The sequence below is a fragment of the Entelurus aequoreus genome, linkage group LG03 (genome assembly GCF_033978785.1).
Source record: "Entelurus aequoreus isolate RoL-2023_Sb linkage group LG03, RoL_Eaeq_v1.1, whole genome shotgun sequence".
Lineage (NCBI taxonomy): Eukaryota > Metazoa > Chordata > Actinopteri > Syngnathiformes > Syngnathidae > Entelurus > Entelurus aequoreus.
In genome coordinates, this window is record NC_084733.1 from 80,999,760 (window position 1) to 81,013,228 (window position 13,469).

A 13,469-nucleotide genomic window follows, 5' to 3' on the forward strand; every position below is an offset into this window, starting at 1 on the left:
TTTGGAGGACGATTGAGTGCATTAATAACATGTAGATTGTTACACTAACTGCTTAATTAAGATGGAATAAAAGATCAGCAGAAAAGAAAGACAGTAGAGAGGAAGTCTAGAGTCATTTTTTTTATCAGAGACTTTTACATCGTCAATCACATACTTCACAATAAAATACTTAAAATGGTCTTACGGTACGATCATTACGATTTTGTTTTGTAATGTAATCTGTGATATTTCTACATAAATACATATTTTATAGCAGATTGAAATAAAGCCTATATTCTTTTATAACATGTCTGATTGATAAATTAGAGAAGGTTGGGTCCCTGGAGGTCGACTGCTGCTATAAAGCGCTGCCAGCCGTCCATCACCCCGAAGGGGAATCAAGCGGTGGTGAAGGCGTGGGGTCGGGGTGTGTGTGTGTATATGCCCATCGTCTTGGGTGTGTTGATGTAGTGTCCATAGGGCTGGGGCCGTTCTGCATGCACGCAAAAGTTCGACTCCAGGTGTCGTTGAGGAGGGAGGGAGGTCAAAAGCGTCCGGCATTGAGGTGTCCTCGGGGGATGTTTTCAGAACAGCTTGCTCCTGTTGTTGCAGCGTCAAGGCCATTCGAGGGAGTCAAATCGTAGATTAGGATTTTTGTTTTTCCGCGAGCAGACATTACAATGGCTTGTCTGTTCTATTCGTCCATGCTGGCTCTCATATCCAATTTTTCCCTTTCAACCAGCTTTTCCATGATGTGATCCATCTTGCGATTCAGTTTAGAAATCGCCCCAGACTGTGATCCCACAGCCCGGCCCAATCCTTCCGTTCCATTTGAGGCTCCTTTTTTTTTTAATGAGCTTATCATTTTAAACAATTATCATCAATGTTCCTATAAATGTTCCTTGTAACTTTAATCTAAAAAACCTTAGGATTGCTAAGAAAAACGGAAAACAAATTCTGTATTGATGTTTTACTCATTTTAAGCACGCAGGCTTAAAAGTAGACACTACATGGCAGTAAAAGCACATACTCAGAGCTCAGTGTCAAATAACTGTACTGTTTTTATTCATCATAACTAATAATAGTAATAATCAATATAATTTTATATATACTTTCATTTTATTGTCCCGTCTGCTCTGTCGTCCACAAGTTACAGACATTCTCCGTGTATGTTTTACACTTGAAAAGTGTTTGTCCATCTTAAACATTCATTCATGTTCCAACACATTTGTTAAAAGTGATCTATAGCGCTCATTTTTGTTGTTAAATGAGAGATTAACATCACGCTCAAACACCTCTAACATGTATATTAGTCAGCAAATGAAAATGTGTTCTTAATTGTCTTACCCTGGAGAAATATATGTTAAATGAATATATAAACTAGGGAGTAAATGGTTATGTACTACATTACCCAGAAACAGGAAGTAGGTCTGAGCTACAACAATTGTGCGGTTTGATCAACAAAGACTTGACACATTGTTACACATTGTTGTTCCTGCTTCGTCTGATGATATATACTGTATATATAAAAATGTACACACAAGTGTATCGTGTGTATATATATTGTATATATGAATATATACACACAAGTGTATCGTGTATATATACTGTATGTATAAATATGTACAAATAAGTGTATCATGTATATATAAATATATACATACAAGTGTATCGTGCATATATAATCATACACACACAAGTGTATCGTGTATACATACTGTATATGTAAATATATACACAAGTGTATCGTGTATACATACTGTATATATGAATATGTACACACAAGTGTATCATGTATATATACTGTATATATAAATATATTCACAAGTGTATTGTGTATACATACTGTATATATGAATATATATACACAAGTGTATCGTGTATATATACTGTATATATAAATGTGTACACACAAGTGTATCGTGTATATATACCGTATATATAAATATATACACAAGTGTATCGTGTATACATACTGTATATATAAATATATATACACAAGTGTATTGTGTATATATACTGTATATATAAATGTGTACACACAAGTGTATCGTGTATATATACTGTATATATAATTATATACACAAGTGTATCGTGTATATATACTGTATATATAAATATATTCACAAGTGTATTGTGTATACATACTGTATATATGAATATATATACACAAGTGTATCGTGTATATATACTGTATATATAAATGTGTACACACAAGTGTATCGTGTATATATACCGTATATATAAATATATACACAAGTGTATCGTGTATACATACTGTATATATAAATATATATACACAAGTGTATTGTGTATATATACTGTATATATAAATGTGTACACACAAGTGTATCGTGTATATATACTGTATATATAATTATATACACAAGTGTATCGTGTATATATACTGCATATATAAATATGTACACACAAGTGTATCGTGTGTGTATATATACTGTATATATAATTATACACACACAAGTGTATCGTGTATATATACTGTCTATATAAATATGTACACACAAGTGTATCGTGTATATATACTGTATAAAAAAACATGTACACACAAGTGTATCATGTATATATACTGTATATATAAATATATACACAAGTGTATCGTGTATACATACTGTATATATAAATATATATAGACAAGTGTATCGTGTATATATACTGTATATATAAATGTGTACACACAAGTGTATCGTGTATATATACTGTATATATAAATATATACACAAGTGTATCGTGTGTATATACTGTATATATAAATATATACACAAGTGTATCGTGTATACATACTCTATATATAAATATATATACACAAGTGTATCGTGTGTATATATACTGTATATATAAATATATACACAAGTGTATCGTGTATACATACTGTATACATAAATATATATACACAAGTGTATCATGTATAAATACTGTATATATAAATGTGTACAGACAAGTGTATTGTGTATATATACTGTATATATAAATATATACACAAGTGTATCGTGTATATATACTGTGTATTATACACACAAGTGTATCATGTGTATATATACTGTATTTATAAATATGTACGCACAAGTGTATGGTGTATATATACTGTTTGTATAAATATATACACACAAGTGTATGGTGTATATACCATACATCCTCCTGAGAATCAGCACCTGGAGGTTGGACTTTTGAGAGATAAATGACCTTTATTGTCGTCTCTTCCTGCAGACTGTGGGCAACAACAGACGTGATGATGGACACTTTAGGAGCTGTCGGTGTGAGTACTCAACTTGATTGTGCGTGTCCAAATCTTTGGACTTTTCCCTGAGTCAACTTAGCGCCGCCTCCAGGACTGGAGTGCACTTCCTGTCTCTTTTACAGATGCCAACATCTTTGCTTGACGGTCAGTCCGAGCCGTCTAACCCTGTTGTTGTCCTTGTGTGTCCCAGACTGGTGTAGACCTTTTGGATAAGACCATCGGCTTGTGCTTCACCATCTATGAGACGGTGAAGAAGGCCAAGTACAACAAGCAGCGCTGCCAGGAGCTGGTCAAGCGGGTGCGTCTCTTGGAGGAAATGGTGATGAGCCTCAAACGTCGGCCTCAAAGCATCAGCGCCAACGTCAGATCCAGTCTGCTGGAGCTCATCGGGAGTCTGACGAAGGCCATGGAGTTGGTGAAAAAAGTCTCCAACGCCAAGCCCGCCGTCGGGTTCTTCAACGCCGGCGACCACGAATCCAAGTTCAAAGAGCTCACCCAGAAACTCAGCGAGGACGTACAGCTGCTGTCCATGGCGCTACAGATCCATGATGGCAACGTCCTGGATAGCGTCTACTGCCAGGTGGCTCCCTCCGGTGAGCCCTGCAAGTCCGACTTGGAACCGAACACGCATGCCTGGACTGACCAAAGCCTAAAATCTTCCGTTCCGACTTCACCCGCCACCATGGTGCCCACATCCACCGTCACCATGGTGCCCACATCCACCGTCACCATGGTGCCCGCATCCACCGCCACCATGGTGCCCACATCCACCGTCACCATGGTGCCCAGGTCACCCTTCACTATGTTCCCCAGGTCACCCTTCACTATGGTGCACAGGTCACCCTTCACCATGGTCCCCACGTCGCCCGTCCCCATGGTGCCCAGGTCACCCTTCACCATGGTCCCCACGTCGCCCGTCACCATGATGCCCAGATCACCCCTCACCATGGTCCCCACGTCGCCCGTCACCATGATGCCCAGATCACCCCTCACCATGGTCCCCAGGTCACCCCTCACCATGGTCCCCACTTCGCCCGTCGCCATGGTGCCCAGGTCACCCCTCAGCGTGGTACCCATGCCACGATTCGCCGCGGTGAACCGTGCACCCCTGGTGGTCTTCAAACCTCAGACCGTGGCCACCCGTCAGTCTGTCGCCTCGTACTCTGTCACGATCTCGCAACTTGACAACTTTGTGCCCGACGTGACGCAGCCGCAGAAAAACAAAGGGAAAAACAAAAAGTACAACAAGAGCCGTTCGGTTGATTTCTAGAAGCAAACCATGTCGTGCGGACCTGCTGAGGTGAAAGGTCAGTGAGGTGAAAGGTCAGGGATGATGGCGCCGCATTGGGTTTTCTTCGTCACTTTCTACAACAGGATGTTCTGTACTCGGATTCGACGTCTACTTAGTTTTTACTTGTTCCACCAATTAATTGTCAGGTTTAATCTAATTATTAGCACTATTAATGTGGATGCTCGCTAACTTCCTGGTTGGCTGGTTTTGTCTCTGTTCTGCGTTCCCACATTCTCACATTCCATAAACTCGACATCAACACGGAACAGACCTGTTGTTCAGGAAACAACTAGTACAGAGTGAGGACACCACGGTGCACTCGGCGGCTAGGCTACACTAGCATTGCGCTTGTTGCCAGTAAAGTGGCGTGTTTATGTGCAGCCAAACATAATAAAAACAAATAATCTCTGTTGTTTTTTTGTGACGTATTTGAGAGTAAAAGCGCCAAAATGCTTGATTTTTTTTAAGGTAAGTAAATACAACACTTAAAACTTTTAGCATATCGGTATGTGAAATGTAATTATGGAATGGATTAAGCAAACAATTTAAACAATGTACTAATATGATCCAATTTAAAAGAAATAAAATACAAATAAAAAACTTTTTAAACTCAGTGTTTACAAAGTAAAACACTGAGTTGAAAAGTTGTTGTTTTTTTTATTTGTATTTTTTATTTTTATTTTGTGTAATTATGGAATGGATTAAGCAAATAATTTAAACAATGTACTAATATGATCCAATTTTTAAAAAAATAAAATACAAATAAAAATAAAAAACTTTTCAAACTCTGTTGTACTTTGTAAACACTGAGTTTGACAAGTTTTTTTATTTTTATTTGTATTTTTTGTATTTTATTTTTTTTAAATGTTTAATTTAAAGATTTGTTTTAATCTTTAATTTAAAAAAAATATATATATATATAAATAAAAAACTTTTCAAACTCAGTGTTGTACTTTGTTAACACTGAGTTTGAAACGTTTTTTATTTTTATTTGTATTTTTTTTTTTTTTAATTGGATCATATTAGTACATTGTTTAAATGATTTGCTTAATCCATTCCATAATTAAATATCACATACCGATATGCTAAAAGTTTCAAGTGTTGTATGTGCATACAAAGGCTTTAAGTTACATTTTTCTCAGAAGTTTTATTTCTCCTTTTTTGTTGAGAATGTATGTGAAATTTAATTATGGAATGGATTAAGCAAATAATTTAAACAATGTACTAATATGATCCAATTTTTAAAAAATTAAAATACAAATAAAAATAAAAAACGTTTCAAACTCAGTGTTGTACTTTGTAAACACTGAGTTTGAAAAGTTTTTTATTTTTATTTGTATTTTTTGTATTTTTTTTAATTTTTTAAATTGGATCATATTAATACATTGTTTAAATTATTTGCTTAATCCATTCCATAATTAAATATCACATACCAATATGAGAGAGGTTAAGGAGACACCTTTAGTCAAAAAAGAGGGGTCAGAGGGGGGTGGGGTGAAGGAAAGGTCAGAAGGAGGCGGGGCTAAGGGGGAGACACCTTATGTCAAAATGTGATTGATGGCCCTGTAAGAGGAGGGGTGGGGTGAAGGGGGGGTCAGAGGAAGGTGGAGGTAAGGGGTGAGAGTTACTTTGTGTCAAAAATGAGATTTACGACTCTTTGAGTATTAACACATGCACGCACACACACACACACACACACACAGCAAATTGGCCCTGGAAGGAGACAGATTTAAGGCGCGAGAATTTGTTGACAAAAACCAATTTCTCTAGACCAGGGGTCACCAACGCGGTGCCCGCGGGCACCAGGTAGCCCGTAAGGACCAGATGAGTAGCCCGCCGGCCTGTTCTAAAAATAGCTCAAATAGCAGCACTTACCAGTGAGCTGCCTCTGTTTTTTAAATGTTATTTATTTACTAGCAAGCTGGTCTCGCTTTGCCCGACATTTTTAATTCTAAGAGAGACAAAACTCAAATAAAATTTGAAAATCCAAGAAAATATTTTAAAGACTTGGTCTTCACTTGTTTAAATAAATTCATTAATTTTTTTACTTTGCTTCTTATAACTTTCAGAAAGACAATTTTAGAGAAAAAATACAACCTTAAAAATGATTTTAGGATTTTTAAACACATATACCTTTTTACCTTTTACATTCCTTCCTCTTCTTTCCTGACAATTTAAATCAATGTTCAAGTAAATTTATTTTTTTTATTGTAAAGAATAATAAATAGATTTTAATTTAATTCTTCATTTTAACTTCTGTTTTTTTGACGAAGAATATTTGTGAAATATTTCTTTAAACTTATTATGATTAAAATTCAAAAAAATTATTCCGGCAAATCTAGAAAATCTGTAGAATCAAAATTAAATCTTATTTCAAAGTCTTTTGAATTTCTTTTAAAATTTTTGTTCTGGAAAATCTAGAAGAAATAATGATTTGTCTTTGTTAGAAATATAGCTTGGTGCAATTTGTTATATATTCTAACAAAGTGCAGATTGGATTTTAACCTATTTAAAACATGTCATCAAAATTAAAAAATTAATGTTAATCAGGAAAAATTACTAATGATGTTCCATAAATTATTTTTTGAATTTTTTCAAAAAGATTCGAATTAGCTAGTTTTTCTCTTCTTTTTTTCGGTTGAATTTTGAATTTTAAAGAGTCGAAATTGAAGATAAACTATGTTTCAAAATTTAATTGCCATTTTTTTCGTGTTTTCTCCTCTTTTAAACCGTTCAATTAAGTGTAAATATCATTAATTATTAATAATAACATAGAGTTAAAGGTAAATTGAGCAAATTGGCTATTTCTGGCAATTTATTTAAGTGTGTATCAAACTGGTAGCCCTTCGCATTAATCACTACCCAAGAAGTAGCTCTTGGTTTCAAAAAGGTTGGTGACCCCTGCTCTAGACACTAAAAGGTCTGAACAACCTCTTAAACTGGATTATATTAGTACAATTTTTTACTTTTTTTTACTTATAGTTTGCTTTGTACATTATTTTAGCTGTTTGTAATGTTACCAAATTACTGATTTTTAATATTTTTTACTTAATAAAGGGTTTGTATTGTGGTCAAAAGTTTCCAAAATGTTTTAAAATAACACCCGGTATTTAGTCCCACAAGACCCACCGCAGGCCTCGCGAACCCCAACAAAGTCGCACGAGGAGCGGGGGGAGACAAGTTGGAAAAGTGGTCAAAAGTACCCAAAACGTTTAAAAATAACACCCAGGCATCGTGAGTCCTGGGGTGCCGACATGTCTAAAACGCCTCAGTAAAGTCGCAAGAGGAGTGGAACTTATTTTTGTATAATAACTCAGTTACGGTAACACTAGCGAGCAGTAGATGTTTAAACTAGAAAAAAAACTATGTCCGATTGATCTTACAAAGTTGGAAAATGACTCTTGGGGTGTTGTTTAATATAATGCGTATTCATTATTTTGCGTACGCCTAAATTCATTCATTCATTCCAAAACACCATGAACTTAGACTATGTCACAGTGTTTTTACAAAGCCATTTCACTTTAAGCATTTCCTGTTCAACATTATCATGTTGGCAGTTCATTAAAGACGTGTTTGGAAAAGCAACAGAGTGTTTCCTCAAACCACCACATTAGTGTCATCCACAACTGCCACAACACATTAATTTACCAAAATTCAAATATTACAATTATAATATAATGAAAATAATGATCAAAATTGCACCATAATAGCCGTATTAAAGGTAACATAACTACAAATGTAACCAATGTGAACACGGTAGATTTAATCATAAAATAAAATGGAACAAACAACAAATGTAGAAACACACATTTTTACAATGGATTTCAGGGTGTGCATCGTGCCGTCAACAAACTGCGAGCGCTGCACAGAAATCTAACTACAAAGATGATGGTCATGTTGACTTTGCATTTTACTGTTTCATTATTTTTATCTGTTGAGTAGATAATTTACAATTAAATAAAACGTGTTGTGCGTTGCTAGAGCAATAGTCTGTTGCCAGCCACAATGGACGCTGATTGGAGTAGCAGCAGCCAATCCAGAGGGCGCTTAAAGTCAGCTGACACGTCATTTTTAAACACTGTCATGTGTGATGTGGGTTACACTTGAATTGCTATTGCGACATCCAGTGGACACATTAAGAACAGCAGTTTATTTCATTAAAAAAATTGCAGCTCATGTAAAACTTAAACTTATTTTGCGGGCCGTGGGCCGGAATAAACCTGTTCGCGGGCCTGATACGGCCCCTGGGCCGTACGTTTGACACCTCTGGTCTAAAGAAAAGTATTTTCAACCTTCACCTTGTCATGTGTTTGTTTTATATGCTCTGTTTGTTGATATGACGATGTATCGCCCGGACGCAACATCCCCGTTAACGTTTTGTTTGAACTGCAAAAACTACATAATGCGATAAAATGTACCTACGGTATACCTGTTTTACATCAAACCTTGATTATAGTTTATAGTTTATAGAAAAAATTGTTTTAGATATAACGTGTTGTTTTTCATGAATTAAAACAAAATGTTTTAGATACACTGTGTTTCTCATGAATAAAAACATTGTTTTAGATACACTGTGTTGTTTCTCATGAATAAATAAAAACAAAAGGCAATGTATAGTATGTAATGCGTGATTGTTCAGTTTTGCCTAAAAGGGAACCAATAATTTGTATCAACAATGTAGAAATAATAAATATACCAACAATGGTAATAGACAACATACCAACAATAATAATAATAGACAACATAGCAATAATGGTAATAAAACATAAAGCACATGTTAACAATTTGAGACGGAGTACAACAGCGGGTCAAATTAAAGATCCTCGTTTTTTATATTTGAACCAAACCCTATGTCTGTGGTTTTAATACATAAAAAAGTGCAAATGATTCCGTAAGTTGTGCACTTCTTTAAACATAGCACAGTAGCATTAAAATCGTTTATTCTTTTTAAAAAGAGCTATGTTTTTTTTTGTTTAATGCAAAATTTGCACTAATATAGCCTATATCGTAGCTTATTCTACGGTATAAATGTGCAACTTTGCATTTGCTTTCCCTAAACATTTAATTTTTCCAAAATACAATTTTTAAAAAGCTTGACCCATAAACATTTCAAACAGACACTGCATTAGTTTGAGCATTTTTTTTTAATAAAACCCAAATTACAATGTAATTAATTATTTCAAGCTTTTTTAACAGTGTTTAACAGTGTTTAATTTATAGGAACATATTTATTTGTATGAACACATTCAGTTTTTACCATGGTTCGAGGAAAGTCTGTTTTTGTCAAACTAGTGGTATTTCTTTTCTTAATTTTTGTATTAGCTTCGTTGTGTTCTCTCCTAAACCAAACGCTGTTGTATCGTCCTCTGTATTAAGATTAGATCTGTACTGTTTTTATTGCAGCAACAGTAAAAAAAATAAATAAAAAATAAAAATTAAAAAAAGGCATCTCAAAGAGATAGGATAATACAAAGTGTAGTAGATGGTATAAAACACACACCTGCCTTTCCTCATTTCCTAAAGTATTCATGGTAAATCCAAAAGGCTATGTATTCTTTGTTGTACTTCAGGTTTTTTTTTATTCTGCTTATCGTCAATTGTTTTGTTTTCTGCTGACGACAACTCCTTTTTTCTTTTTATTCATCTTCTCTTTGCCTATGTTAGCTCCCGTATACTTACTACTTCTACTGGGTAGAACAGGCAGACTGTTGATTATATTGACCACTGTTACCACATAGCCGCAGTCTTGCGTATTGTTCTAACATGATTACTAGGGTGTACACAAAAATAATTAAAAACTCGAGGGTTGTAACGTTTCGTCAAATTGATTCATTCGATTTAAAGAAGAAAAAAAAGCATCCATTTGTATTTTGATGTTGTGATTACTTGTTTAATGAGTAAAATACACAAACATTGGAGTGCTTCTAGCTACTGCATGTCATAACTAAATGGTTTGTGTGTGCTGAAAGGGGGATGGTACTAGTGGGGTGTCGATAGAGAAAGATGACTCAAAAATAAATTAAAGCAAAGTGAAAAGACATCAAAAGGCTCAAAAAGATCAGAGTTTTAAGATCATTTAAAACTAAAAAAGACAGACATCATTGTAAAAAAGTTTGCACCAAAAAGCCATCTTGCATTCCATAATGTAAACATTCTGCATATTTAAGAGCAGCAAACAAGGTAAAAGCCTTTTTTTTTGGCACCTCATGCCAACTTATGTATTTGACTTGTTTTTCTTTAAACACATGAGCACGTGTTAGCGTCTACAGTACTTGCTAAAAAAAAATCCATACGCTACATTTGCTAACCATGTTACAAAAAAAAAATCAGTTAAAATGATATGTAATGTCAAATTTAAAATGACTCAAACCCATTATTTATTAAATCAAAAAAATATTAATATTCCCCAAAGCATGCACAAGGCAAACTACAATTTGCTACCCAAAAACGTACAACAATTCTTCTCAACTAAAGAGACAAATAAAACTTCTAAAAAAAAAAAAGTAACTTAAAACCTTTTGTATGCACATACAACACTTAAAACTTTTAGCATATCAGTATGTACAATTACATTATGAAATGGATTAAGTGAAAAAAATAAAATAAAAAGTTAAAAATTGTACTAATATGATCCAGTTTAAGATGTTGTTCTGACATTTTGGTGTCTAAAGAAAATAACATCTGGTTTTTGTCAGCAAATAACATTCCAACAATAAATCTGTCTCTCTACCTTGTGTGGGTGTGTGCGTGTGTGTGTGTGTGTGTGTGGATGTGTGCGTGTGGTTTTTTTTCTCCTGCTCCTGCAATAAAAAAAAAAAGGGCTTTCCTCTCTTCTCTCTTTCAGCTAAAAAAAGCAAATATCTCCCGTTTGGTATCTAAAAACGTATCCAGTTTTATTATTTTTATAAATTGAAACTGGGGTTTCACTAATCATGGCTGCTAAAACAACGGGTTTCGTAAATATTGTTCTACTATTATATACGTTTTAAAATATGTTTTTTATATGTTTTAATTTGTAAAGGTTTTAAAACGTTTATTGTTAGAGGCAAAACGCGTGTTGCTTGTAAGACTTTAATGTGTTTTGTATTCCTGATAAATTCCTGAAGCTGTCATTATTGTTTTGTTTGTATTTATTGTCGCTATTTTGACCGTCCTCAAAACATTGATTACTAGTTTTTTTACCAGCACTTTTCCCGTCATTTCTATAAAATGGACAAAACTTTAAGAGTTATTAGCATTCATGTAACAGCGTAATAAAACAGTCCTTTTAATGAATAAATAAAATACGTTTATTTCGATCATATAATCATCCATCAATCATTAACCATTTTGTGTAAACAGTTTAAGAGTACAAATTATACATATATAACAATCATACACATTTACACCCAAAAAGTAAAGAAAAAAAAAGCATAACCAAAAAAAAAAAAAAAAAAGAATAGGCTAAAAGCCAAGGCTTATATTTGCCTATCCTATACATTCATTAAAAATAAGATTATTTAGAACATCAACGTTAAAAAAAAAATCAACGGGTTAAAAGTAATCGATACTATATTTTATAATTTCAATTATTTCACCTTTCAATGTTTTCTTAAATCTTAACAAAAAAAAGTACATGTCTTCAGCTCGTTAACGAGCTTGTTCCATCATTAAACTCCTAAAACTGAAATACATCTATATTTTATATTCGTTCTTGCTTTACCTATTTCAAAATCAATATTCCCCGTAAATTATAGTTTTCTCCTCTTAATTTAAATAACCTAAGAATACAAGCTGAAAGGCTAATGTTCTTTACACAAAACATAATTTCCATTGTTTTTAAAAACACAATATTTAAACATTTTTAACACATTAAAACTTATAAATAACGGATTGGTATGTTCATAGTAGCACACTTTGTGTATTATTCTAATGACCCCTTTTTTAAGTTTAATTAATGGGTCCATGTTTGTTTTATAAACATTTCCCCAAACTTCAACACAATATGTTAAATATAAAAAATAAAACAATAATATAACATATGCAAATTACTCGCCACTTTCACACTCGCACCCGGAAACAAACCCCCACCTCCTAAATCAGGCCCCGCCTACTTCTATGCGCGCGAAAATTCATTTAGCAAAAAGACGGTCTAGTGTGAACATCTCCTTAAGACTCTAACGCTTTAACAAAAACGTACAGAAAGCGAAAATAACTTACAGAGGATACATGTAGGACATTCGACATCTTTTCAATAATGTTGCCCGGACCAATTCTTCCTCTTTTGTAAAAAAAAAAAAAAGCGATATCAGAACGCTTTGGCTGGAGGTCCTTTAAAGACCAACGCTCCTTCAAGACCAACCAGCATGCCAGAGGCATAAAAATCTGTAAGTAAATTTATATATATATTGTATATTGTATGTTTTTTCTTGTAAAAATGAAAATCTGACTCCTCAAACTGTGTTTGTAAAAATGCACTCGCTTTAAAATCTTCCCATATTCCCTCTATAAAACAAAATAATGAATACGCATAATATTAAACAACACCCCGAGAGTCATTTTCCAACTTTGTAAGATCAAACGGACATAGTTTTTTTTCCAGTTTAAATATCTACTGCTCGCTATAGTGTTACCGTATCTGAGTTATTAAACAAAAATATATTTCAATCGTCCTGCAACTTTACTGGGGCGTTTTGGACATGTCAGCACCCCAGGACTCACGATGCCTGTGGCGGGACTTGTTGGAGTGGTACCCGGGTGTCATTTTTAGACATTTTGGGGACTTTTGACCACTTTTCCAACTTTTCTCCACATACCAGCCATTTGCTGACAGTGTGTGTGTGTGTGTGTAATATGACTCTCTCAGTCTTAGGTTCCCCCCAAAATTAACACCCACTCCTCTTCCAGGGCCAAGTGTGTGTGTGTGTTCAAAAAAAAAAAAAAAAAAAAAAATTCTCCTGCCTT

The 13,469-nt window shown here is 34.2% G+C and overlaps 1 protein-coding gene and 1 long non-coding RNA gene across 4 annotated transcripts in view; one reads left to right on the forward strand and one right to left on the reverse strand.

Moving 5' to 3' along the window:
* LOC133646942 (uncharacterized) overlaps positions 1-13,469 on the reverse strand; it is a 143,103-nt gene that overhangs the window by 8,016 nt on the left and 121,618 nt on the right. The window lies entirely within an intron of this gene.
* Positions 3,206-4,791, forward strand: LOC133645812 (mucin-2-like). Its single transcript, XM_062040700.1, has 2 exons — positions 3,206-3,253; positions 3,426-4,791. The coding sequence occupies exons 1-2, from the start codon at positions 3,227-3,229 to the stop codon at positions 4,503-4,505; spliced, it is 1,107 nt and encodes a 368-aa protein (XP_061896684.1). The 5' UTR covers positions 3,206-3,226; the 3' UTR covers positions 4,506-4,791.

Bases quoted from the DNA above. Each gene is read 5' to 3' on its own strand.
- LOC133645812 (XM_062040700.1), top strand. From the start codon at position 3,227: ATGATGGACACTTTAGGAGCTGTCGGT. The intron at 3,254-3,425 runs GTGAGTACTCAA...TGTGTGTCCCAG, and splicing joins ACACTTTAGGAGCTGTCGGT to ACTGGTGTAGACCTTTTGGA.